Source organism: Myotis myotis, unplaced genomic scaffold (genome assembly GCF_014108235.1).
Source record: "Myotis myotis isolate mMyoMyo1 unplaced genomic scaffold, mMyoMyo1.p scaffold_m19_p_15, whole genome shotgun sequence".
NCBI lineage: Eukaryota > Metazoa > Chordata > Mammalia > Chiroptera > Vespertilionidae > Myotis > Myotis myotis.
Genome location: NW_023416319.1, coordinates 39,929,057 through 39,955,172, shown reverse-complemented (window position 1 = coordinate 39,955,172; position 26,116 = coordinate 39,929,057). Strand labels below are relative to the sequence as shown.

The following is a 26,116-nucleotide window of genomic DNA, read 5'->3' as shown; positions in this document are numbered from 1 at the left end:
AGGTTCGATTCCAGTCAAGGGCATGTACCTTAGTTGCAGGCTCCTCCCCTGGCCCCCCAGCCCTGGTCAGGGCTCCTGCAAGAGGCAACCAATCTATGTGTTTCTCTCTGTCTTTCCCTCTCTCTTCCACTCACCCTTAAAAATCAATGGAAAAATATCCTCGGGTGAGGATTAACAAAAAAAGAAAAAAGAAAAAGAAAAAAATAGCCCTGGCCGGTTTGGCTCAGTGGATAGAGCATTGGCCTGAGGACTGAGGGGTCCCATGTTCAATTCGGGTCAAGGCACATGCCCAGGTTGTGGGCTCGATCCCCACTGGAGGGGGCGTGCAGTGAGTCTCATCACTGATGTTTCTATCTCTCCCTCTCTCCTGAAATCAATAAAGATATATTTTTTAAAAATAAATAAATAAAAATTAAAAAAAAACAAATAAAACAAAACTATATAATTCATGTAAAACTCCAACTGTTATACTCCCGTGGAAAAACAATGTATTAGTAATCCTAGAAAGTAAAAAGTTTTAAAAATTTAGTTACTAGAACCATTTATAAAGGTCTATGCTGCAATTTTAGTTTGTTGTTTTTTTAAAATATATTTTTATTGATTTCTAAGAGGAAGAGAGAGACAGAAACATCAATGATGAGAGCGAATCACTGATCAACTGCCTCCTGCAAGCCCCCTACTAGGCATCAAGCTCGCCACCAAGGACATGTGCCCTTGACCAGAATCAAACCTGGGACCCTTCAGTCCACAGGCTAATGCACTATCCACTGAGCCAAACCAGCCAGGGCTGCAACTTTAGTTTTAAAACACCAGGCTAGTGGCCAGTGTTTTAATATCTGCAACCAGTAAGCAATTATTTGAAAATTTGAGTAATATATGTGAAAATGCTTTGTAAATAATAGACCTTTAAATTAACGTAAATTATATACAGTTAAATGCTACATCATTCGGTCTTCAGTTAACTGAACTAGCCCACATCTCCCCAAATCAATAGGTTCTATAGAAATACAAGGTTATTTATAGAGTCAGCCTTGGAGTGTGCACTGTTCCTCAGCCCTGCACTTCGGGGAACTGAAGCAAGGTAAAGTGAGGCCTCTAGGTCCAAGCCCAGCAGCATCACAAGGCGATGCAATATATTGTTCCACTTCTGATCCACAGTGCCTGACACTCTCCGCTTCCTTGGCTCCCAGACACTGTATATTCCCTCCTTATTCTCTTACCTCCACCTTCAGTCGTTCCTCTTCCTCCTCCTCTGTGGCTGCTCCTTAAGTCTGTTCTCTATGTACACTTTCATACCATTGTCATGGCTTCAGCATACACTGCCAGGCTTCCTTCCTCACCTGCACTACAATTCTGAGGCCCTAAGGCCCAGCCCCATAGCTCAACAAACCCCAAACCAAAGTTATCTTGGACTATTTCTATTAGTTGGTACTCCAATCTGTTTCCAAATCATACAGCCCCAGACAGCAAAACCTTATCACCTTCCGACCTTAACACCAAGGTAAACTTGCCATTGCAGCTAAGCATTTTAAAAAAATTGTACTAAAATATGCATAACATAAAATTTACCATTTTAACCTACAGTGTGGCAGCAAGTACTTCTGGAGAATCTACAATGTGAAAGCCATCAATTTACAAGAATATAGTGAAATGTAATGGACAAATACATAGTCATTTCCCTCCAGAATCTTTGGGAAGCATTTGGGGAAGATATACACAGGAAAAATGAGCTAACTGTACAAGGAAGTGCAAGAATAAAAGGCAATCGAATGACAAAGATAGCCCTGGAACAAGACCTAAAAGCAGGATAACATTATCCGCACACACCAGAGTGGTTAGAACATAACTAAACCTCAACAGATGGGTAGGATTTGATGGTAAAAAGAGAAGCACGTATTTCAGGAGGAGCCAAAATTAAAATCACTGCTAGATGATTCCACTTGCATGAGGTATGAGGGGCTGGAGAGAGGAGGCAAGGGGGAACTGGTGTCTAATGGGCACAGAGTTTCGGTTTACAAGGATGAAAAAGTCCTGGAGATGAAGGGTGGTGATGGCCGCAGAACAATGTGAATGTGCTTAATACTGCAACGCTGTGGCTGAAAATAGCTAAAATGGTGAATTTTGTGTGTATATTTTAGTACAATGAAAAAAAAAAGACTGCTTGGCTAGAATGGCAAGCTTACCCTGGTGATAAGGTCGGAAGGTGATACAGTTCTGCTCTCTGGGGCTACACAGAACACAGTCATTCTTTTGTCAAATGTCAGCCTTTTTCTCAGCTGTGTTCTCCAACTCTCATTCTTCGGAGGAGCTGGGCGGAGGGGTCGGTGGTCTCTACGATTCTACAGGTTCCTTGAGAGGAGGGGCTGATGGAAACTCCTTGATGCCCACCCAGCAGAGAGTCTGGCACAAATCAGGCTCAATAAGTACTTGTGACATGAATGAAAATACTAACAGTAAAGGCTACTCATAACAGAACCCACAGGCGCTCCATCACAGCCAAATCCTGGCGACGCTGGCGGTGAGACTCTTCCCTAAGCCTCTCAAGATTAGCTATGGAGGTCTGTAAACCTCAGGCCGCTCCCCCCAACACTCCCGTACACAGATCGGGGTGACGGAGAAGCAACACGCATTCAAGGCAATCGGCTTTCTTAATCATTTTCTAAGACGGCCAACAAGAACCAAATGACAGGCCTGGCTGCTTAAGGAGGAGGAGGAAAGGGCAGATTCCGCGTCGATGGGAGCTTAACTCTGCTAAATTTGCCCATCTCGGAGGCGCCGACGGGAAGGGCTAAAGAACCAAAGCCGAGTGCCCGGCCAAAGCCCAGTGCCGCCCTTCTCCCGGTCGGGGGCGTGGAGGTAGGAATGGTCCTGGAGCGACCTCCGGGGAACCAGGGCTGCGCGAGGGGCGGCCCTCGGATGCTGTGGCCCGGTCGTGACAGGCTATCAGGGACAGCTCCCCTCCCCGCCCAAGCCGGCGCAGCCCCAAAGGAGGCGCGGCCCATCTTCAGCGCACCTTTTGCCTCTCCTGGCTCTCGGTGTCCTCCAAGGGTGCCTCCAGCTCCATGATGTCTCCCCAGAGTAGTTTCCCAGGCATCATTGGTCGCCGCCGCCTCCCTCTGGGCACGGTGGCCACAACCACCTACCGCTAGCGACAGAGTGAAAGGAAGCGGGGGCAGGGCGGTCGCCGGACCAAAGCTGTGCGTCACTTCCGGGACACGCACCGCACAGCGCGGGTGGGGAGAGGGGGGAAGTAATCCCGGATACTCTTGGTTTAAACTCTTCCCATGCGTCTCAACCTCCGACCAATGACTGTGAGCAATCTCGATTGGCCCACCCTCGTTCTGAAATGATTGGCTTCTGAGGGTCACAACCTGGCCAATCTGCATAAAGGACGCGCGAGCTTATTAACATAAAAATGGTGGGGGGATTTCCTCTCCCTCCCCCTCCCCCACCCCGAACTTTCCTCCTCGGAAAACGCTCGGCACCCAGGAGACGCTTCAGGACTTCCCAGCATACAGTGCGGGGACTAGGGACTAGGAAGCGCCGCTGCCCCGGCCGAGAGCTCCCCGCGCGCGGCGGGCTGGCGCGTGGACGGCCCCGTGCCGGGCTAGACGGCGCGCCACGTGCCGCCCCGCCACTCGCCGCCGGAAGCTGCAGGTCTCGGCTCCGCCTATTGCGGGGTGAAGCGTTAAGGTCCGAAGGCTTCGCGCGAGGCCTGCGGCCCGGCGTTGGTGGGAAGGGGCCCGGTGGGCTTGAAGTGAAGACCTGGCCAGGACAATGGTCCCGCAAGTCTTAAGCTTTTGTCAGCAAGTTGGTCCTTGGCTCATAGTCCGTATTTGAAACAGAGGACACGGGGAAGGGATGTACCGTCCGGTCACACAATCGGTTGGTGGCGGTCACGACTAGAGAACTCATCTGAATGCGACCGAGAGGGTGCCTTCGGCCACAGCGACCTGAAAGCTTCGAGTTTCTTCGCACAGCGTTTCGGGGAGGGCTGCTCTCATGAAACGGAATATGTAATAAGGAGGAGAAACTTGGAGAGAAAACAAGCCATTAAATGTCTGGCACATCGTGTATTTGCAGCGAATAAAAGGACTTTATATTACTGATGGGGATTAACTGCCCCTGAATTATATACAACCTAATGCGAAACTGGAAACCTTATATATATATATATATATATATATATATATATATATATATAATATTTTTTGCAGAGAGGAAGGGAGAGAGATAGAGAGCCAGAAACATCGATGAGAGAGAAACATCGATCAGCCGCCTCCTGCACATCTCCCACTGGGGATATGCCCGCAACCCAGGCACATGCCCCCGACTGGAACCCAACCCGGGATCCCCCAGTCCGCAGGCCGACGCTCCATCCACTGAGCCAAACCGGTTCCGGCAGAAACTGGAAACCTTTTGATATTGCGAAGGGTTAATTCCTTAGCATATAGCTACTCTTTTTTTTTTCTATACTTTTTTTTTTTGTTTGAAGAAAATTATAAAGTCAGCAAGCAGTTACAGATGAAAGAACAAATAAAACAGGTGGATTGGATCGTTAAGATGAGGAACAAAAATATCTGTTCAGAGTTAAAAATGGACAGAGTGGTTTATTTTGCTGCAAGAAGAGAACACAGGGCGGTGGATGGCCACTGCCGGAACCGGAGAAGGCTCAGCAGCATGTGCTCCTCCAGCCTGTCGCGCCTCCTCCGCTGCCGGTACCTACATTTTCACTGCGGGGCTCTTCTGCCGCGGTCTTTCGACGAAGGGTATCTTCAGCTAATGTGAGAAAGGCCTTTTCAATGTTTGCTTTTGCACTCGTCTCAAAAACCCTAATACCGTGCTCCCTTGCCATCGGTTCTCCTTGTCCCTTAGGTACAACTCTTTTATCGTCCATATCACACTTGTTTCCTAGTGACATGCTTTCCCCATCTTCATCGGCATGCTCATCTATGTTTCTAAGCCATCTGCCGATGTTTTCAAAACTCTGACCATTGGCGATGTCACATGCTAGCTGCAGCTAGCCTAATGCCCATTGCTTCTCTGCAGTGGGAGGTTGTGATGGTGTGAAACCGCTCCTGGCCTGCTGTCTCCCATGTCTGTGGCTTGATCTTCTTTCCTTGTAATTCAACAGTTTTGATCTTAAAGTCGAGTCCTATGGTGGAAATGAAGGTGGTATTGAAGGCATCGTCCGAAAAGCGGAAAAGGACGCAGGTCTTCCCCGCTCGCGAGTCCCCGATCGGGAGCAACTTGCAAAGCAGGTCGTCCGTCGTCTTCGCCACTGGGAGGAGCGGCCCCCCAGCTCCCGCCGCTGGCGGCCCCACGGGATCGTCCCTCTCACTGGGGCCAACTCCTCGCTCGGTGTCCTCAGGCCGGAGCACCGGGGAAGCGTGGGGAAAAGGAGGCTCGAGAGGGCGCGGGCGACCTCCGGACGGCCTCGTCGAGGAAGCACCGACAGCGGCAGAGACCGCGGCTCCGCAGCCTCTCCCAGCCGCTCTGCGGGGTTCCGGGGAGTCGGTCGGGTCAACATGGCCTCCCCTCCCCCCTCGGGGCTGCTCGGCCGGGACGCTCTCACGGTCAAGCCAGCGAGCTCGGCCGTGGAGGTAGCGCCGAGGGCGTGAAGACAGGCTCTCCCCCGAGCCGACACTCCGCGCCCAGGCACGGCGATGGCAGCCAAGGAGGACCCGAGCCGAGAGCTCAGCTACATAAGCCACCGGAAGCCGAGCCGCCCCGCCGGAGCCACCTGTTCCCCGAGCCCTCTCAGGCTGCCTCGCATAGAGCCATGCGCGCTGCCTCGCATAGAGCTACTCTTGAATGGAGAACAAGAACCCGAATTGGGATGCAGGTGCAGGAGCACTTCCCAGACCACCTGGCCGTGTCCAGCCCCACCAGCCTGGTAACCTGAGCATCAGACTTCTGTTTCAGCAAAACGACACATTACTACCTACGGCATGGAGTGCGGGGATTGGTCCCGAGTAGCTGGAACCACAGATGTTAAATCTGTGGGGAAATGCACCTCCCCCTAAACTGTGGGAATGGCTGTGCATCTCTAAATCTGTGTGTGTGTGTGTGTGTTTTTCTGAATCCTTTTGTCCCACTCCCTCTCCCCCACCCCCAATTCTGCCATGGTAAAGTTCATGGCCCTACAACATGGAGTGGATGTGGTTAAGAATGTCACACATATAAAATTGGGGTAAAAGGAACCAATGTTACTATGTTCTGGTTGAAGAGCAAACACAGGTGAAGTTTTTAAAACCTCCTTATGACGATTTTTGGCTTTCATTTTTATGCCAAAGGTCATACAGCAGATCTATAAAAGGAAAGGACTGCACTTCTCCCTATGCAAAAGAGGTGTTTTTCAGAATGACCTTCTGTGACTTAGATTAGCATTCTCTGCAAACCTTGCCTTTCCAAGCCCCAAATTCATTGAATCAAATATCTGACTGCTGTTTATGTCAGGTGGAGTGTACAAATGTGTGCAAATTAAACCAAGTCATAAATAACTTGACCAAGCTGTGGCTTAGCTGGAAAATAAAAGCGGGGGCGAGGATGGAGATACTACTACATATGTGCTCTCAATGCGTATCAACTAGGAAACTTGAGAATGAAGGCATGGAGAATTTTTGTTTGGTCCCTCTATAAATTTCAAGAGATTTATATAAATTTCAAGAGATGAAATTTGGGGGGCAGGAGTATGAAGGAGTAGCATAATTAAAATTCACAATTAAAAATATAATCTTATTAGGACATCTTTATTTCCCAAATATCTTACCAGTCATTGATCTTTCTTTCTTAAAATTTAAGAATTGGGGAGCCTCATCTATTGCTGTGCTCCAAGGCTATAAAGATTTCCCTTGCCTTTGGCTTATGACCTTAAGATATAAACAAGATGACTATAAATTTGCCTCCCTCTGGTCATTCTCAAACTTACAGGGCTAGATTTTTACTCCATATTTAGAAAACAGGAGGTAAAAAGAGCCATCATTTTGCATCTGCATGTCATTTTATGTAACAAGAAAAATTGAGCTATCATTTTTAAATATTGTGACACTGAAAATAGTTTAAGGGGCAGTTATAAATTGATCAAGAGACACTGGAGTCAGAGTGTTGAGAGTACTAAGAAGTAAGGAGAAAAGGAAAGAGGGAACAGGAGGGATGTTTCTGCCACTGCTAGCCACATGACCCTGGCCAACTCCACTCTAAAACCTGTTCTTGGTTAGTAATGTGCAGACAAAAATGCCTTCCCTACTGATAGCACAGGGAATTTAGAAGGATAAGATGACATAGCAGTACTACACAGATGATGCTTACATTTATACCTCTAGCTTCAGGTTTTGACAGGTTTTGAAAGCATTGGCTGTAATCATCTTCCAGTAATTTGCCAAAATGACCAACACAAAGAGAAAGAGGAGAGGCACCCGCTATATGTTCTCCAGGCCTTTTAGAAAACATGGAGTTGTTCCTTTGGCCACTTGCATGCGAATCTACAAGGAAAATGATGTAGTCATCAAGGGAATGGGCACTGTTCATAAAGGAATGCCCCATAAATGTTGCCATGGCAACACTGGAGCAGTCTACAATGTCACCCAGTATGCAGTGGGCATTGTTGTGAATAAACAAGGGCAAGATCCTTGCCAGGAGAATTAATGTATGTATTGAGCATATGAAGCCGAGACAGCTCCCTGAAACGTGTGAAGGAAAACGATCAGAAAAAGAAGGGAGCCAGAGAGAAAGGTGCCTGGGTTCAACTGAAGCTTCAGCCCGCTCCACCCAGAGAAGCACACTTTGTGAGACTCAATGGAAAGAAACCTGAGCTGCTGGAATCCATTCCCTATGTATTCATGGCATGATAAGTGTAAAAAAACAACAATCAGAAAACCTCTGTACTGAGTCAAACAAACAAACAACATTGGAGACAGCTTTGAACATACTTATCACAGGTATACTTATGTATCTAACTCCTAATTCTAACTCATTGAAAATATTTTTACATTTCTTTGGATAGAGATTTCACTGTTTCTTTAGTCAATTACTATATACACATTTTGAATCAAGTGGTGGGAGTAGTCACATCACATCCCAGAAGAGGGCACCATTCCCAAGAAATGGAAGCTCCTTCTGATAAAGAAGGAACCTTCTAAGAAATCTAAGGTTTCAAATGGGAGGACTCGTAGTCATGGGGATGTAAAGCACCTCATAGGGAACATAGTCAACAATATTGAAATAACTAGGTATGGTACCAGGTGGCTACTGGAAATATCAGGGGGAACACTTTGTAAAGTATATGATTAACCACTATGCTGTAAACCTTAAATGAATACAAAATAACATTGAATTTAAACTGTAATTGAAAAATAAAATTAAAAAAGAAAATAGCGCCCTGGCTGGGTGGCTCGGTTGGAATGTTGTCCTGTGCACTGAAAGGTCACCAGTTTGATTCCTGGTCAGGGCATACGCCCAGGTTGCAGGTTGGGTCCCCAGTCAGGGTGTGTAGAGAAGGCAACCAATGTTTCACTCCTCTCTCTCTCTCCTAAAATCAATAAAAACAAAAACCTTCTTAGCCAAAAGCATAATACCTTCCCCAGGCATATCTAGATTTTGATTGATGATACTTTCTATAATCTTTACCTAAATTGAATCTCTAATTGGAGGAACTCCAGACAACCTGGCAGAAACAGGGGACCTGTACAGTAGGCCATGTATTTACCTATCAGACAAGTTTGGTGAGTATATAGAATTATACACACACATATTTAACAACATGAGGTGCCTGCTGTATTGGGCACTTTCCATAGATTATCTTCCAATCTGACAACAATCTGTAGCATAGGTATCATTACTATCTTCCTTTTACAGATGAGAAAACTAAATCAGAGAAGTTTGGTAACTTTCTTCATCACATGGCTACCAAGAATTCCAACTGAGATTCAAACTTGTCTTTCTCCTAAGCTCATGTCATCATGCTGCCTCAAGAGACCAGTTTTCTCATTAAAGAATAGACTGCAATGGGCAAGGCAAATCAAGAAATAAAATCCCCACATACAAAAATTAATATTGAGGAAAATGCAAGTCACTAGAAAATAATCTCCCAAAGAACTATTTAATAACACATATACCCATCTTTAATATTTGTACTCATATGTTGTGTTTAATAGAAGGGAAGTTTATTGGTTTCATAATAGGCTCCATTTAATACATTTCAAATGTTATAATGCATCTACCACTAGTGGCAAATTTAGATGGCTTTCGGTGATTCCTAGTTGTGATTAGATCACAAAAGACTTTGGATTCATCACTCTAAGAAACTTGTCCAGGTCCAAAATCAAAGAATAGAGTTGTTGGTGCTCCTTTTTCCAAGGATTGGCAGGGATAGATGCAGAAATGGAGAACTGAAAGCAATACTCATGAATCTTACATGAGCCCTAGCTGGTTTGGCTCAGGGGATAGAGTGTCGGCCTGTGGACTGAAGGGTCCCAGGTTTGATTCTAGTCAAGGGCACATGCTGGGTCGTGGGCTTGATCCCTAGTAGGAGACGTGCAGGAGGCAGCCAATCAATGATTCTCTCTCATCATTGATGTCTCTCTCTCTCTCCCTTCCTCTCTGAAATCAATAAGAATATTTTTTTTTAAAAAAGAAATTTTACATGAGTTCAGTATTATGCAGGATCCACACTGAATCTTTTTTTAAAATTGAGATATATTTGACATATAACCCTCACTGAAGCAAAAATCTTATTGTTGAAAGGAATCATCAAAATCGTCTAGTTCAACCATCCTGTTAAACAGTACTGGAAATACCTACGCAATGTTGTCAGTGAAGGGATCACCAAGCCTCTACAAGAATGCCCTAAATAATGCCCTAAATTCATTCATTTACAAAGCTGCTTATTTCATCTATAGATAGTTCTGACTAATAGACATTCTTCATATTGAGCTAAATCTCCCAACTTCCATTCACTGTTGCTAATTCCAAGCTCTTTATAAGAATCCCTAAAACAATGCCTCCTCACAAGGTTTTTCTACCCAGATTACCCTTCTTGGTACTTTGCCCAGGGTTTCAAATGTCATTGTGACCACAGCTAATCTTGGATAGATTGGTTAGGGCCTATTGAAAATCAGTAGTCAGGACTGAGTGGTCCACCCACTGCACAACAAAGCAGCATATCTGATTTCCCCTCCTCTCCACCAGGCCTGGAGGCAGCTCTCCACAGTGCTGAGCTTCATCTGGCCTTCACTGCTCCCAGGCCAGTGAGAGTTGGAAAGAGGCACTTTCCAATTATTCCGTTATCCTTGCGATCTAAGGCCTTGGCAACCTGTAGAAACCTCTTAAAAGAAGCATCCTCAACCATAAGTCAGCATTAGCATCTACATAAAACCTGTCTTGACTGCTCCACGTTCCCCAAACTCAAGAGAACTGACCATTCCACTGCTTGGTCTGAAAAGGCCTTCCAGAAAAAAAATCTAGCAAAGTTACGTAGGTCTTACTATGAGTGGAAATGAATCAAATGGTTTCTCTTCTCCAAATCTCTAATTCAGAACCTCCCCTTTACTCACAAGCCATTTGCAACCATTCTGCCTCCCTTCTATCTCCACGCCATCTGAGAACATCCTGACTTCTCACTGCCATGCTATAGAGAGAGTCTCAAATGTGGGAGGAAACAGAGAAAGAGTAGAGCCAGGTGCTTATTGCCACAGGTATTTTGGACATTGCCAGTCAGTCACAATGTGAAGCTATCTGTTCATATTCAAGCTAGTCACAGAGAAGATCCTGGGCCATAGGAATTCTTGTTGCAAAGTACCCAACTCTTCGGGTAAATTCTTTCAGATAACATAATAATAAGACTTTAGTGGTAAACAAAATATTTTTGCAACCCTGAAACACTATATCCATCACTGGATTTTTGTGATGAAATCAGGTGAGATCCACTTAACTTAAAGAACTCAATATTAGCCCTAACCGGTTTGGCTCAGTGGATAGAGCATCGACCTGCGGACTGAAGGGTCCCAGGTTCGATTCCGGTCAAGGGCATGTACCTTGGTTGCGGGCACATCCCCAGTGGGGGGTGTGCAGGAGGCAGCTGATCGATGTTTCTCTCTCATCGATGTCTCTAACTCTCTATCCCTCTCCCTTCCTCTCTGTAAAAAATCAATAAAATATATTTTTTTTAAAAAAGAACTCAATATTAGGTGTGGGTAGAGAAATGCACACTAGGTAGTAAGTTAGCACCCTCTGTATTTGAGAAACTAGTGAAAATTCAAAGTAATTACATTTGGAAGAAGACAAAGGAGTCCATTTTTTATTACAAACTATGTATGTCCAATAAATTCATAGTAAAATAAGCTTTAAAAAAGCTTTAAAATGTCAAAAAAGGAAAAAAGCCAGCAACTAGAACAAAATATGTAATGAGATTAGTAACATTTATGCTCAATTTTAGAGAATTCTTATATACTCAGCGATTAAAACATCCTATATGATGCTGTACATTTTTACAAAAGTTTTCAAAAGAAAAATAAGAATTAAACATTGATGACTGGAGTTAGTTGTAGCAAGGGATTGGATGTGAGTGTTTGACTGCTTTTTGTGCCTTCAAAGTTCTGCAGAAAATTCTGTCTTCTTTTTAGACCATCCAGAATGATTGAATTATTAGATGCCAGGCTCTGTGTCCTAAAAATATTAAAAATAGAATTATTACCTTCAAAATGGGTTGAATTTCGAATCAAAGCAAGATACTGTCATTTGTTTCTCTGTAGCAGTGTAACACTTACCAACACTAAGGTACATTTATCAAATACGTTAACCTTTAAAAATCTAAAGTACTCTTTACATTTTAAAGGCTTCACAAACGCACCTTGATTACTTGACAGCTGCTTTCCGAGAAGTTCATATTTTCTGATCATCATCCGTTCTCAAATCCAGTATCAAGTATATTCTGGTCAGAAATAAGTTTCTGAAAAACTATTCTATACAACTGAAGTAACCAATAGCCTCTTGTGTAATTTATTTTTTGAGAAGGCATAGGGAAGGGAAGAGCTAGTTACCACAGTTTTCATACTGACAACGTTCCCTTCCTTGGGGCTGTAAGCTATGTTAGTTTCTTATCTAACACATCTGCCTTGCTTCAGCCACATTACTGTTTAGGCATCTGGCTTCCGACAGTCCCCTTTTCCCACCTTCCCTCCTCTTCATCACATGCCTGTTATATGAAGATATGTCTCAAAAATGTGTCCTCCAATAAGCCTCCGGTATAGCACATCACTTTTTAAAAAATGTATTTTTATTTCTTTCAGAGAGGAAGGGAGAGGGAGAGAGAGGTAGAAACATCAATAATGAGAATCATCGATCATCTGCCTCCTGCATGGCCCACACCAGGGATGGAGCCTGTAACCCAGGCATGTGCCCTGACTGGGAATCAACCCGTGACCTCCTGGTTCATAGGTTGATGCTCAATCACTGAGCCATACCTGCCAGGCCAGCGCATCTCTCTTAACTCCATACCTCTTTGGCAGTTAGGAAGAGTTTATGCTTTGTTCTTGAGTTCAATCTGTCTGTTTATTGTTTGTTGGTCTCAACTAAATTAAAGTGTAAGCTTCCTACAGGTACAACAATATCTTGTTGATCTCTGTCCCCCCAGTCCTTATAACAATATGGCACATAGTTGATGCTCAAATGCTATCTTCCCTCCCTTTCTCTCTTCATGTCTTTAAGAATTATAAGTGTGTTTTTGCCGAAACCGGTTTGGCTCAGTGGATAGAGCGTCGGCCTGCGGACTGAAAGGTCCCAGGTTCGATTCCGGTCAAGGGCATGTACCTGGGTTGCGGGCATATCCCCAGTAGATGTGCAGGAGGCAGCTGATCGATGTTTCTCGCTCATCGATGTTTCTAACTCTCTCTCTCTCTCTCCCTTCCTCTCTGTAAAATATCAATAAAATATATTAAAAAAAAATAAGTGTGTTTTTTTTTAATCATAACCATTTTTTATGAAATTAAATTTCTGCCCAGCCTATGTGGCTCAGTGGTTGAGCACTGACCCATGAACCAGGAGGTCACGGTTCAATTCCCATTCAGGGCACATGCCTGGGTTGCAGGCTTGATCCTGGTGTGAGGCATGCAGGAGGCGGCCAGTGGATGATTTTCTCTCATCATTGATGTTTCTGTCTCTCTCTCCCTCCCCCTTCCTCTCTGAAATCAATAAAAATAAAAAGTTCCTCTTTCACCCCTTCCAAGTAAAATGTTTACTGTAATGTTGAGTCTGTGTGTTGTTTCTAAGTCTTTCATAGATTCCATCAACACTCAGATTTAATTTTCTCCTAGTGGTTATTACTCTTTTTAATGGCTTCAAAAAAATGAACAAAATACTCTATTATATAAGAGATTGCATTGTAACTATATATAATTTTTTTTCAGTAAAATAAAGGCTGGCAGAAGAGTATCATTATAAAAAGATAACTCAGGGGTTGCCCACTAGGTAACTCAATATATTCTTAATTTTAATAAGCCCTGTGAGATAGTTGCTAATCACTTTTATGTGCACTTACCGTGGAGAATCTATTCCACTATCTCCTGCCATGCTATGATTTTCCGTTCCTTCCAAGTGACTGTGTTCGTGATGGATATCCTGAGCCATCACTGGCATATGTGTAGTATTGAAAAGTTCTAACTTTTGTGTGAACCGTTTTCTCATTTCCTGATTCTGAGCACTCTGAGACCAGCAAGCTGCTTTCTTTCCTGTGTCAGCCAGGAAGTCTTGTGGGGTTTCAGCCTCAGAGCTGGCTTTCCTTGAGCTGTAATAATCAAATATACTTCCCTCAGCAGATGCTGAGGCCTGTACACATTCAGCAACACTGGGATCCTCTTCATAGTTAAATCTGGATTGGGTCCCTGAATTGAGGCCACAGCTTTCAGCAGAGAGATTAGGTTTCTGGCTTTCACCCGGGTTAGAGAGCAACGCAGGTGTGTAGCATTCATTTCCTTTAAGCATCGGAGGCTCAAGCCTCTGTATTTTGCTGTTGTACTCAGCCAGAGATCTTTCAGCTATCTTTTGTTTTCCGAAATGATTCCATTTGCTTCCCCCAGAAAAGGAATACTGAATGTGGCCAGGCAGCATTTGACACAAATAATCATCCTCAGAAAAGTCATCCTCATCTAAATATAATGAACTGCAGGCACCGTCATCGTCTTCCACTTTGTTTTGATACAAGGCTTGGTCATCGTCAGAAAGCACCTCATTTTCTAGGCTCACCGTCTCTGCTTCCTGCACAAATGCCTTTCTCATTAGTGTTTCCTCTGAGTCTCTGTCTTGTCGCTCAGGTTGACTCAAATGGTCCACGCCACGTGGATAATCCAAAAGACCAAGATTTTGGAATTGGTGTGTTGTTTTGTCAACTAACCTACAAGCAGAAGATGCCTGGTCTAAAGAGGAGGAACCCGGTGATGGAAGGACACTCTGTGTTTCTTTTGTCTCCCCTAACATGTCGGAGTGAGAATAACTTTCCCTCAAGTCTTCAGGGATTACTTTGTTTTCTCTACCATACACATCATATGTCAACATGCTTTCCCTAAAGGAACAGCGTTGACTATCATGTTGCAAAACACTACATTGGGAGTAATTTAAGAGGTGGTCTCTAAAATCATCCCTGACAGGCTTGACAGTAGAGTGACTCATAGGAATGGATTCTGCCCTCGGTTTATCATTACATTGTTCAGCCCATGCCTGTTTGGCCTCCCTCTCAAGGACCCGTGAGGAATCTAAAGACCTTGACCTTTGGAAAGGCTTGCCCTTTGGTCTAATCTGGCTGGGTTTCAAATCATTGGTCTTCTGGCTGTTGTGCCCTTTGGTTATTGGGCTCCTTCGGTGAGACAAACCCTGGAAAGGGTTACTGATTCGCTTTTTGTAAATCAGATGGGAACCCAGCTCTGATGGGTTCTCACCAAGTGGTTTCTGAACTCCTGCTTCATTTGGGCTTTTAATTCTGGGGGTCGGCTGTGTAGCAGGGAGCTTGGGGCGTTTCTCCAGTCGAATGCTTCCTGGCCGAGGCTCGCTTCCCTGACTCCTGGCTTTGTGTCTATCCCTGTGAGAACGGCCCCGCCTCTGAGGCTTTGCAGACCGGCCCTGTCTTTTCTTAACTCCCTCTCTTGAAGGATATTTATGCCCGACTGTCAGCATATCAGTGGAAGTGCCCTGGCTGTTGTATTTTTTCTGTTCTTCGTATTTTTGCATTAGGGTGGTATGTTTGATTAAGTTGTCCACAGTCAGAACGGGATTGATGCGTTTGATTATCTCATGTTCAATGTCTCGAGGGATATTGTCCAAGTTATCTTCGTCTCGGACAGGCCACTCTTCCGGTGGGAACTGGGCAGAGAAGCTGCTGTGCTCTGTTCTGGACTTCTCCTTTCTGGACATACTGCGCCAGAAGAGGCTAAAGCCAAACTTCTTGCCTTTGTCTCTGTCTTTTGTGTACGGTAAAGGTCTGGTGCTCTCAGAGACATGGTTCTCCTCAGACACCGAAACTGCTCGATTCTGTGCCAAAGACTTGGATTCCCCAAGACCTTTCTGGCCTTTTCTTGTCACTTCTGCGGCAGCAGGCGGTTCCTGTGGATCCTGAGAGCACACATCAGGGAAACACTGGCAAGACGGACAATGGGAAGCGGGGGCAGCGTTTTCTTTGGCTAACTCTGCAAGCTCTGCACAGCTCTCCACGCTCACCAGGTACGTGACGCAAGCAGGTATCTCGTGACTCTCGTCTGATCGGACTCTCTTATTTTCTTGGGGGTTTGTATTTGTGATGAAGTAAGTCTGAGGAGTAACTATGAAGTATCCTTCTCCAGTGTGATAAATCTTCCTCTCCTTAATCAGAGTTCCCAGAGTGGTATAGAGAATATCTCGAGATGGAATTGCAATGCCTAAAACAAAAGCATTTTACACTGGTAAATTCTGAATAAGAAACATTTTAATGAGTGAAATCAGTCACACAGAAATGACCACACATTTGCTTGATGAACCTAGAGCTAATTATAACACAATTGATAGGTCATTAAAATACCAAAGAAACGTTAACAGTCATCATAATTTAATTGAACAACAGGAATATAATTTGGTCCACACAAAGACATATGGCTAGGCTAATAGTTAAGTAGAGGAAAATCATCTGAGTTCACTATAAACACTGAGTTATACAATCCCATTACAAATTTAAATTTTGCCTAAGGAAAGTATTCTTCAGAACAAACATAGGAGTTTTTGAAAACCAGTCTCATTGCTTAAATCTTAAGAAGCTAAAGAGAAAATGAAAACCAGTTTGTGCTTGGGTGAGGGCAAACCACTTAAAATCTGGATTATGGTGGTTTTTCAAACTGGGAAGGTGATACTTTTAAAAGAAATTTCCTTTTCAAAGTAGCAGGGTTTAAAATTATATTGTGAAAACAATGTTCAACATGTATGTGTAAGTGTTAACACTGAAAGGCGGTCAGAGGTGATTGGTAGTCACTTAGAAAACCCCACGAAGTCATGCAAACCAAGATGTTCCAATCTTCGTGTTCACTTTAAGAACACTTGTGAAACTGCCCAGGTCATCAAGGGAATGCCTATCCAAAAATCCACTAAGTATCTGAAGGATGTCATTTAAAAAAAAATGATTTTATTGATTTCAGAGAGAGGAAGGGAGAGGAAGAGATAGAAACATCTAGGATGAGAAAGAATCATCGATCAGCCACCCCTGCACACCCCCACTGGGGATCAAGCCTGCAACCTGGTCATGTGCCCTGATTAGGAATCGAACCCGTGGCCTCCAGGTTCATGGCTGACGCTCAACCACTGAGCCACACCAGCTGGGCAGAGTGGCACTTTCAATATGTGCCATCTGATCATTACACTGGCGGAGTGCCCAAGCCAAACAGTGGGGCTGGACACATGGTCAATGGCCTAAAAACAGCGGTGAATTTTTGCTGCACATGCTTAAAAATGCAGAGCGCGGCCAAAACCGGTTTGGCTCAGTGGATAGAGCGTCGGCCTGCGGACTGAAGGGTCCCAGGTTCGATTCCGGTCAAGGGCATGTACGTTGGTTTCGGGCACATCCCCAGCGGGAGTGTGCAGGAGGCAGCTGATCGATGTTTCTCTCTCATCGATGTTTCTAGCTCTCTATCTCTCTCCCTTCCTCTCTGTAAAAAAAATTAATAAAATATATTTTTTTAAAAAAATGCAGAGCGCGATGCTGGACTAAAGGATGTAGACGCAGCCTCTCTGGTCACTGAGCACATCCAGGTGAATAAAGCTCCCAAGATGCAGAGTAGAACGTAACAGAGCTCACGGGCGGATTAACCCCTTCATGAGCGCTCCCTGCCACCTGGAGATGATCCTACTGAAAAGGAGCAGATTGTCCCTAAACCAGAGGAGGAGGGTGCACAGAAGAAAAAGATTTCCCAGAAGAAATTGGAGAAACAGAAACATATGACCTGGGAGTAAATTCAGCATAAAATAAATACTAACACTTAAAGAAGTGTAACACTGGAAGAAAATACATCAATGTTAACCTTGGTTTCTTTTGGGTGGCCATACTATTAAGTGGCTACTTTTCTATATTAACCACATTTTTCTACAATATGCACGTTCATTTTAGAATAAGAAAAATAAAAAGTACTCTTGTACATTCACACACTGGGATATGAAAGGAATGAGTCCAATATATGCTGATACAGAAAGACCTCCAAAATATGTAAGTTTTTTAAAAAGTGCAGATAAATGTTATTAAAAAATGATACATATACTCAAATATAACTTATGAAAGTATACATAAGAAACTATAGACAACAGAAATGATCACCTCTAGGGCGTGGCAATGGAAGAATAGGAGGTGTGGGGGGGAGAAGATGAACTCTTACTTTGCACTCCTTTCTACAGAGTCTGGTTTATTTATTGCCATAAGTATTATTTTTTTGTTTTGTTTTGTTTTTAAACATATTTTATTGATTTTTTTACAGAGAGGAAGGGAGAGGAATAGAGTTAGAAACATCGATTAGCTGCCCCCTGCACACCCCCTACTGGGGATGTGCCCGCAACCAAGATACATGCCCTCGACCGGAATCGAACCTGGGACCTTTCAGTCTGCAGGCTGAGGCTCTATCCACTGAGCCAAACCGGTTAGGGCATAAGTATTTTTTTTTAAAAAAGTTCATTGGAATGTAAAAAAAATACCCTTATCAAATTTGCTGATGCAGGCCTTTTCCTGGAAGGCTCTAATATAAGGTTCTATAATAGAAAAAACTTTGGATATCATTTGTGTTTAAGATTATTTGTAAATAAAACCATCAAACACATGTAAAGAACTAATAGAGGAAAACGTGTTACTCTACCTGGGTAATGTTTCATCAAATGCTCCAACAGTGATTCCTGTGTTACTACAATCTCAGCAGCATTCATGTCAGATATAGCACAGCAAAGAACTTCAGCCAAAGGTATAAACTGTGATTGGGCTATTGGATTCATTTGCACTGGAAAGACATCACCTAAGTTGGAGATTAAAAACAAAACAAAAAAGGAAAGGTGATAAATTTGATAGAGTGTAAACTATTTGAAATGAGTGAATCAAGCAAGCACATTTATAAAGACTGAATATGAATAGCAGGTGGTATTGCTATTCTTTCATCAGTCCTCACTCAGAATCTGTTAACATGACATGTACAAGAATAGAAACTGTAGAAGAAAAGAGTTAACATTATAGTCCCTACTTTTAAGAAGTTTGTAGTATTTTTCAGTACGAGAAAAGAGTAAGAGTATGAAAGTCACAAAGTGATGTCATAGTTTAGGTCAGACAAGGCTAATATGACAATTGTATTTCAAAGCATTCTTCATATTTTAAAATATACAAAGCCATAGGAAGCTCAAGTAATTGTCCCAAGATCTAAAAGCAAGTACAGTAACAGAAATAGGTCTTCTGACACCTAATTCAGTATTTTCACCATTCCACGCTTTCCTGATTGGAATGATTAAGAAGATTTGAACTCTTTGCCGCATCTACTGTGAGGATGAAGACCATTTTCAGCAATCAGACTGTTGACATTCCAGAAAATGTTGACATCACTCTGAAGGGACACACAATTACTATGAGGGGCCCCAGAGGCACCCTGCAGAGGGACTTCAGTCACAGCAGTGTAGACCTCAGTCTCCTTGGAAAGAAAAACGAGGCTCCAGGTTGACAAATGGCGAACTGGCCATCATTTGCACAATCTGCAGTCATGATCAAGGGTGTGATACGGGGTTTCCATTATAAGATGAGGTCTATGTACGCTCACTTTTGCTGTACGGGGCTGTCTTGTGCATTGTAGGATGTTTAGTAGTGTCCTTGGCCTCCACCTACTGTATCTCTCGCATCTGCAGCAACCAAAAATGTCTCCATTGCCAAATGTCTGGGGAATAAAAGGTACAGGTAGAAAAACTAGCTTAGAAATTATGAAGATTTTACTTCATCTGAGACTTGAGGAACCAACGGAGGGTGGCAGAAGCCCAGAAATATACTGAGGCAGAGAAAGAAAAATATTAGCATGGCAAGTTATCTGATCTCTGCAAAGTCAGAGGAGAGAATGGGTTAAAATGGGAGGGGAGAAATGGGAATGACGAGATGAAAGGTAGGAAGGGGGGTTTGAGGAGCTATTTTTGGAGTAAATTAGGAAATTTAAAAACCAGTATGAAGATTATGACGGAGCCCCGCGTCTCCAGGTGATTTTAGTGTGGTTTCTGGCAGATGAAGCGGCAAGAAAGGAAGAGAGGCAGAGAGGCCAGCAGAGCTTCTAAAACTGGACTGTGCCAATGGCAATCATCAGGGGACTGTGCTAATGTGCGGATTCTGATTCGGAAGGTCTGAGAGGAACCTGTGATTCTGCATTTCTAACAACCTCCCGGGTGATGTCCACTCTTTGGAGCGGCAGGGGTTGGGGTGCTAATGACGGCAATGTTAAAGTAGCTAACCATTCAACAATCAGCATGGCCCTCATGGGAGCCAAGTGTAGCCAGAAGAACGCCTGAGAACTGAGAAACTTAGCCAGGCAATTCCTGCAGTGACAGTTTAGAGGCTGGTTCACTGCAGGGGCTGTTGAGGGGAAGGTGGTGAGGACTGGCGTGGTGGGAAGGGTTGCAGCCAAAGCTGGTGAGAGGCCCATCTATAATAATAAAAGCGTAATATGCTAAAAAGACCAGACGTCCCTCCGGATGATCTTCCGGACGCAGTCAGGGCTTCCCTGGGAAGCCCGGTCCCGGGTGCGAGAGGGAAGGAAGGCCTCCTCGATAGTGCATCGGGCCTCTAGTATTAAGATAAAGGACTTCCTTAGGGAAACGGGTAAGCTGTGTGCAGTTATACCTCACATTGGTCTGTTTTCTTCTTTACTTAAGCTTCTCTATCTGGCAGACTGGGCCTCAGGTCACAACCCAGGACAGAACTGCAGTTTGGGCAGCCCAGGGAGGGGCTCCCCTCTTGGTGAGCTTGTGGCTATCCCACAGGATTCTGAGGAGCTAGAATGAGTGGCTAATCAATCAATTAGCATTTCAAAGGGCAGTGATGAGAGATGGTGCTCTCTGAGCCAAGGGCAATAAACCTCTCTCCTTAACTTCATTTCCTTTTTGCCTTTCTTTTCTCCCTCCAGGTCAGAGATTTATTTACTCTCTTCTCTTTCACATCCCTCCTCAACCAGGCAAAACACAACATTAAAGTATCATTTCAAATATTTGTATACTTCTTTCACATAACTAGGTGCTATTTTAAATAAGCGACTTTAAACGTTTATATCTCTCTCTCCCTCATCTCCAAAATGCTGTGACTTTTTCCTTGTATGTGACCTCCTGCCTCCACTCCATGTGGCCCAGAAGTCCTTAATTCAAAGAGGAGCGGGTGTCAACGTAAGAAACATGCAAACCTGTGAAGAACTTTCTTTTTTTTAAGAATTTTTGAGAGTTTGAGCCAAACTGTCAACCATTGTAGGGAAGCAAAATCTCAACGAATTGAGACAGTGCTCCAGAAAATGGCAGCTTTGTGGCTTATTTTATACATTAAAAAGAGATGACACAAGAGGTTACATGAAATCCACCGGTGATAGATTAGGGAGGTGGGAGAAAGCAGCGGGGAGAGGGTAACCTCAAGGCTTGAGTGAAAAGTAAATTGATAGACACATGTATCTTTTAATAGGTGGGTTCAGTATCGTTAACAGTCAAAATTGCCGAAACCGGTTTGGCTCAGTGGATAGAGCGTCGGCCTGCGGACTGAAGGGTCCCGGGTTCGGTTCCGGTCAAGGGCATGTACCTGGGTTGTGGGCACTTCCCCAGTGGGGGATGTGCAGGAGGCAGCTGATCGATGTTTCTCTCTCATCGATGTTTCTAACTCTCTATCTCTCACCCTTCCTCTCTGTAAAAAATCAATAAAATATATTAAAATAAATAAATAAATAAATAAAAATAAAAAACAGTCAAAATTAACATGATAAAACAATGAGAGTATGTTTTGCACTGGTTGTGCCCTGAGGGGTCTGGAAAAAGGGGAGTTGCCCTGACTGCTTTTAGTTAAAAAGTATTAATTTCAGCCCAGCTGGGTGACTCAGTGGTTGAGCATCAACCTATCAACTATAAGATCATGGTTCGATTCCTGCTTCCATCCCAGTGAGGGCACAGGCCCCAGTTGTGGGTTGTGGGCTCGATTCCTCCATAGGGGGGCGTGCAGGAGGCAGCCCACCAACGATTCTCATCATTGATGTTTCTTTTTGTTGTTGTTAATCCTCACCTGAAAATATTTTTTTCCACTGATTTCTAGAGAGAGTAAAGGGGAGGGGAAAGAGAGATGGGAGGGAGGGGGTGAGGGGGAGAGAGACACATTGATTGGTTACCTCCCACATTTGTCCCTGCCCGGGCTGGGAACCAGCTGCTGAGCTACGGTCAGTGCCCTGACCGGGAAGCGAACCGTGACGTATTCATAGTTCCTACCAGTTTGGGGAAGGCGTGTTTTATTTTTAAAATTTTATGTATTTTTTATTTTAATTTATTTTTAATTATAGTTGACATTCACTATTAGTTTCAGGTGTACAACATAGGGATTCAACATTTATATACCTTAGGAAGTGATCACCGCAAGAGTAAACAAAGCCACTACCAACTAGAAAGACAACTTATCTTTTTTTCCTTAAAATTAATACAACCATAGATCAGCGGCATTGTAGAGAACATGCTAAATCACATTTAACCTCTGCTTTGGAGCTCCTTTCCAGACAAAGCTTAGCAGTTCCTCAGTACACGTCCTTCACCGTCGTTGCTAAGATACGTCCGCAGGTGCATAAATCATCAAGAGTTTCTTATGCAGGAAAGCAGAGTGACGTGGGAACATCTGTGACGGATGCAGGAATCGTTTTCAAGCTACAGCCACGGTTTGCTCTGGTTACCTTTGCATTTCTTGAGTTTTGGGAATACAATAACCAAAACGCAAAAATAGCTTCCTGTGTAGAAGATTCCACTTACAGATTTCACAATGAGAGAAGGCCAGCCCTTTATCCTCAGCTACTATTGAAGAGCATCCTTCAGTCCAGCCTGCTGCTGACCTCTGACCCTTGAGAAGGAGCAGGGATCAGAAGGCTAGGAGAGGGTGTGGGGCAGAGTAAACAGTTCACAACAATGCTCTATGTTTACACAGCCTTGTACTCTTGGTGCCAGGAGAATGGGAAAGTGTTTAGGCTGAGAGACTGGTTTCACAAAAACTATCAACAAAGCAGAACCACACAGATTTGTGCCTGCTACATTTAATGCCACTTTTTGTGCAAAGAACATTTTTAACCTATTGATATCTTGCTGCTCTTCCCAGGGAGAATTAACCGAAGTTAACCAAATAGAATATAAATTATTTTACATTTGTGATAAAGCAAGTTATGAGTTTTAAAACAATTACTTTTTATGTCTACTTTTGGGGGAAAAATAGTGGAAGGCAAATTAAATGTATGCAGCACATAGGTGCCCAATCAGCAAATACAGAATTCAACTATCCAAACTGATGACATCCAGTATGTGCCTGGCCTGGAATCGAACCCGCCACCTTTCAGTGTATGGGACAACATTCCAACCAACTGAGCCATAAATATAAGTTTATCTTACATATTAAAGCACCTAAACAAATTCTAAAAGGGCCTCCTCATGGAAACTAAATTCTGACTTTTTAAAAAAATGTATTTTATTGATTTTTTACAGAGAGGAAGGGAGAGGGATAGAGAGTTAGAAACATCAATGAGAGAGAAACATCGATCAGCTGCCTTCTTTTTTTTTTTTTTTTTTTTTTTTGCAACCTCCCAATCCGCCCTGCTCTGTGCATGACAGGGGGCGGCACCCCAACTCCCCAATTGGCCCTGCTCTGAGCCCAACCAGGGGCTGCACCTAGGGATTGGGCCTGCCCTCTGCCACCCGGGAGCAGGCTTAAGGGGTCCCAGACTGCGAGAGGGCACAGGCTGGGCTGAGGGAAACCCCGCCCCCGAGTGCACAAATTTTTGTGCACCGGGCCTCTAGTCATTACATAAAAGGGTACGGTCTTTTTTTTCAATAGTTTTATTCATTTCAAATGGGCCAGATCCGGCCCGAGGGCCATAGTTTGCCCACGACTGTTCTAACCAGTGAGTAACACCAGCCATGGCCAAATGGTTTGTTCTTTTTAAAAAATCACTAGGATTTATAAATGCTTTTGAATGAGCCACTATATGTATGCATCAAGCTTTTTTTTTTTTACTAGTCATGTGACTTCATTTTGGTAGCTGGTGACACCAGTGCATTTTATTTCTAACTTTCACATAATTTCTGTATATATAGGAGGGTTTTGTTTTCTCACTTTTATAATAAACTATTTAAGCAAATACATGTCAGTTTTTTCAAGATAATGTGAAAACCATTTCCATATATGCATCATAATAAATCAGTAGTTCTCTTATGGAGAATTTTTTATTCATTCACTGTGATCAGCTGCCTTCTATACACCCCTTACTGGGGATGTGCCTGCAACCAAGGTACATGCCCTTGACTGGAATGGAACCCGGGACCCTTGAGTCCGCAGGCTGACGCTCTATCCACTGAGCCAAACCGGTTAGGGCAAATTCTGACATTTTTAACTTGGGGTTCCTGCATTTGATTTTAAGGTGCATAAGAGGCTGTGCTACCAAACATGCAAAACAAAGTCTTTGGAAATTTGGAAAGTGTTCCCATCAGAACTTTTTTGAGTCATACTACAAGAAGAATTTGTCATCAAACTAAATTCTAGGCAAAACTAATCCTAACATTGCTTGTTTCATATTCAAAACACAAATTTTCTCTAGTATAAAAAAGTTTAGTCCCATACAAATGTGTGTGTGAACTCTTTGCTAGGCAGTCTGCCAGAAATTCATGCATTATTGACCTTCAAACAGTTAAACTGAGCCATTCAAACTCTGCTAATTACCCGGCACGTGAAATCTGAGACCATCTTTTCGGGGCGCCTGTATTGAATCACACTGTGGGAAAGGGATCTTCTACGTGCATTAGAGATGACAATAGAGCAAGAATAAAGCAGCCTGCAATACCCCCAAGTTTAATATAAAAAAAGGAGGTATTGTTCTAAGTAATCCAAGAAGCTTCCCTGATTTTAAACTGTACTTTTATCCAGTACAGAATTTCCAAATTTCTTTAACATTAACATTAATCCTGACCTTTTAAAAAGGAAAGTATTTTGTAACAACGTGCATCTCATCAGAGATAAGATGCTGTGCAAAAAACGTCTATGGCTTTGAATAGCTTCGGAAAATCAAACAAAATGGGAACACAGAAAGAAGAAAGGCTCAGGTCAGCAAAAGCAAGCCCCCTCCAGGGCGCCCTTTTCTTCTCGTGAAGTAAAAGCATGCACACACGTTACTCCGCATTTGGAAACAAAGGAGCACCAAGACTCAGAAACTGGCTGCAGTCTAAGGGTAGTCGGTTTGTCTTTCACGGCGGCTGAGAGTCTTTCTCGAGCGCGGAGATGTTTATTTTGGACTCCTAGACAAACGGCTTCCCTTCTAGGAAATGCCCCCTCGTGAAAAGCTCAAGGCTTCGCTCAGGAGGCTGGGCTGCTCCACAGCCAGGAGTTCAGAATGGCACCTCCTTTAATAACCGCACTTCAGCCTCTCAGGAGCCGTACATTAGCGTTCCTTTCAAGTGATACATCCACTAATATCCACCTTCAACTGAGTTGCAGAGGACTTGGGCCACTTATGACGGAGACTCTACGCGATTTGGTTGTCAGGATAGACACAGGGAGCCCCTTGAGCCTCCAGCAGCCTTTCCCCATGACCACTACCCCTCACGTTGGGTAGAGATACAGGGACTCCAGGCTGGGAGGGAAGGGTGTGAATGACTTAACCCGCCTACCTGACCCCCCACCCCCACCCCCGTTTTTAAAAACACTAAAACTCATTCACATTCAGCCCCAAAGCTCTTCCAGCCCTGTGGTGCCCTGTCCTAACCTCTCTTCCTTCAAGGCTTCCACTATGGATACGTTAATGACTTCACCCAAGTGTGTTCGTTTTATAAGGCTGTCAAAATAAATCATCATAAACTCAGTGGCTTAAAACAGCACACATTGCCCTAGCTGGTTTGGCTCAGTGGAAAGAGGGCAGGCCTGCGGACTGAAGGGCCCTGGGTTCAATTCAAGGGCATGTACCTGTAACCAGGTCATATATCCTGAAAGGGAACCAAACCGGTGACCTCTTGGTTCCTGGGTCGATGCTCAACCACTGAGTCTCGGTGGCCGGATGAAGGATGTCATTTTCAATGTGTCCCATTCTATCAGTACAACGGTGTGCCCAGGCTAAACAGTGGGGCTGGACACAGGGTGGGTGGCCTAAAAAGAGTGCTGAGCCCTAACCAGTTTGGCTCAGTGGATAGAGCATCGGCCTGCAGACTAAAGGGTCCCAGGTTCCATTCCAGCCAAGGGCACATGCCTGGGTTTCGGGCTCAATCACCTCAGTAGGGGGCTTGCAGGAGGCAGCCAATCAATGATTCTCTCTCATCATTGATGTTTCTATCTCTCTCCCTTCCTCTCTGAAATCAATAAAAATAATTTTTTAAAAATGGTGCCAAGGTCAAATGTTTGAGAAATGCTGCCTGG

The 26,116-nt window shown here is 44.0% G+C and overlaps 3 protein-coding genes and 1 pseudogene across 10 annotated transcripts in view; 1 reads left to right on the top strand and 3 right to left on the bottom strand.

The window, feature by feature from the left end:
* The window catches only part of DDX50 (DExD-box helicase 50), a 30,117-nt gene extending 26,937 nt beyond the window's left edge, over positions 1-3,180 (bottom strand). For 3 of the 6 annotated variants that reach the window (XR_004972214.1, XM_036336922.1, XM_036336924.1), the window contains exon 1: positions 3,014-3,180. Coding sequence is in view for 3 of the 6 variants with exons in the window: in XM_036336922.1 (XP_036192815.1) it covers positions 3,014-3,097 (84 nt within the window). In the remaining 3 variants the exon portion in view is untranslated. Of the gene's footprint in view, positions 1-1,220; positions 1,434-3,013 lie in introns of those variants that run through there. The other 3 variants (XM_036336923.1, XM_036336925.1, XM_036336927.1) reach the window with 3 other exon arrangements.
* A 1,492-nt stretch (positions 3,181-4,672) lies between these two features.
* Positions 4,673-7,367, bottom strand: LOC118670334 (ras-related protein Rab-10-like). Its single transcript, XM_036337386.1, is given in 3 exon segments — positions 4,673-5,026; positions 5,028-5,804; positions 7,320-7,367. Coding segments are annotated over 3 exon segments (1,179 nt in total).
* On the top strand, positions 5,557-8,296 carry LOC118670080 (annotated as a pseudogene).
* A 2,919-nt stretch (positions 8,297-11,215) lies between these two features.
* Positions 11,216-26,116, bottom strand: part of STOX1 (storkhead box 1) — a 49,722-nt gene continuing 34,821 nt past the window's right edge. The window contains exons 2-4 of one of the 3 annotated variants that reach the window (XM_036336919.1): positions 18,345-18,497; positions 13,535-15,899; positions 11,216-11,664 (exon numbers count right to left, since the gene is read on the bottom strand). In XM_036336919.1, coding sequence (XP_036192812.1) covers positions 11,517-11,664; positions 13,535-15,899; positions 18,345-18,497 — 2,666 coding nt within the window. In that variant the 3' untranslated portion in view covers positions 11,216-11,516. The remainder of the gene's footprint in view (positions 11,665-13,534; positions 15,900-18,344; positions 18,498-26,116) is intronic. The other 2 variants (XM_036336920.1, XM_036336921.1) reach the window with 2 other exon arrangements.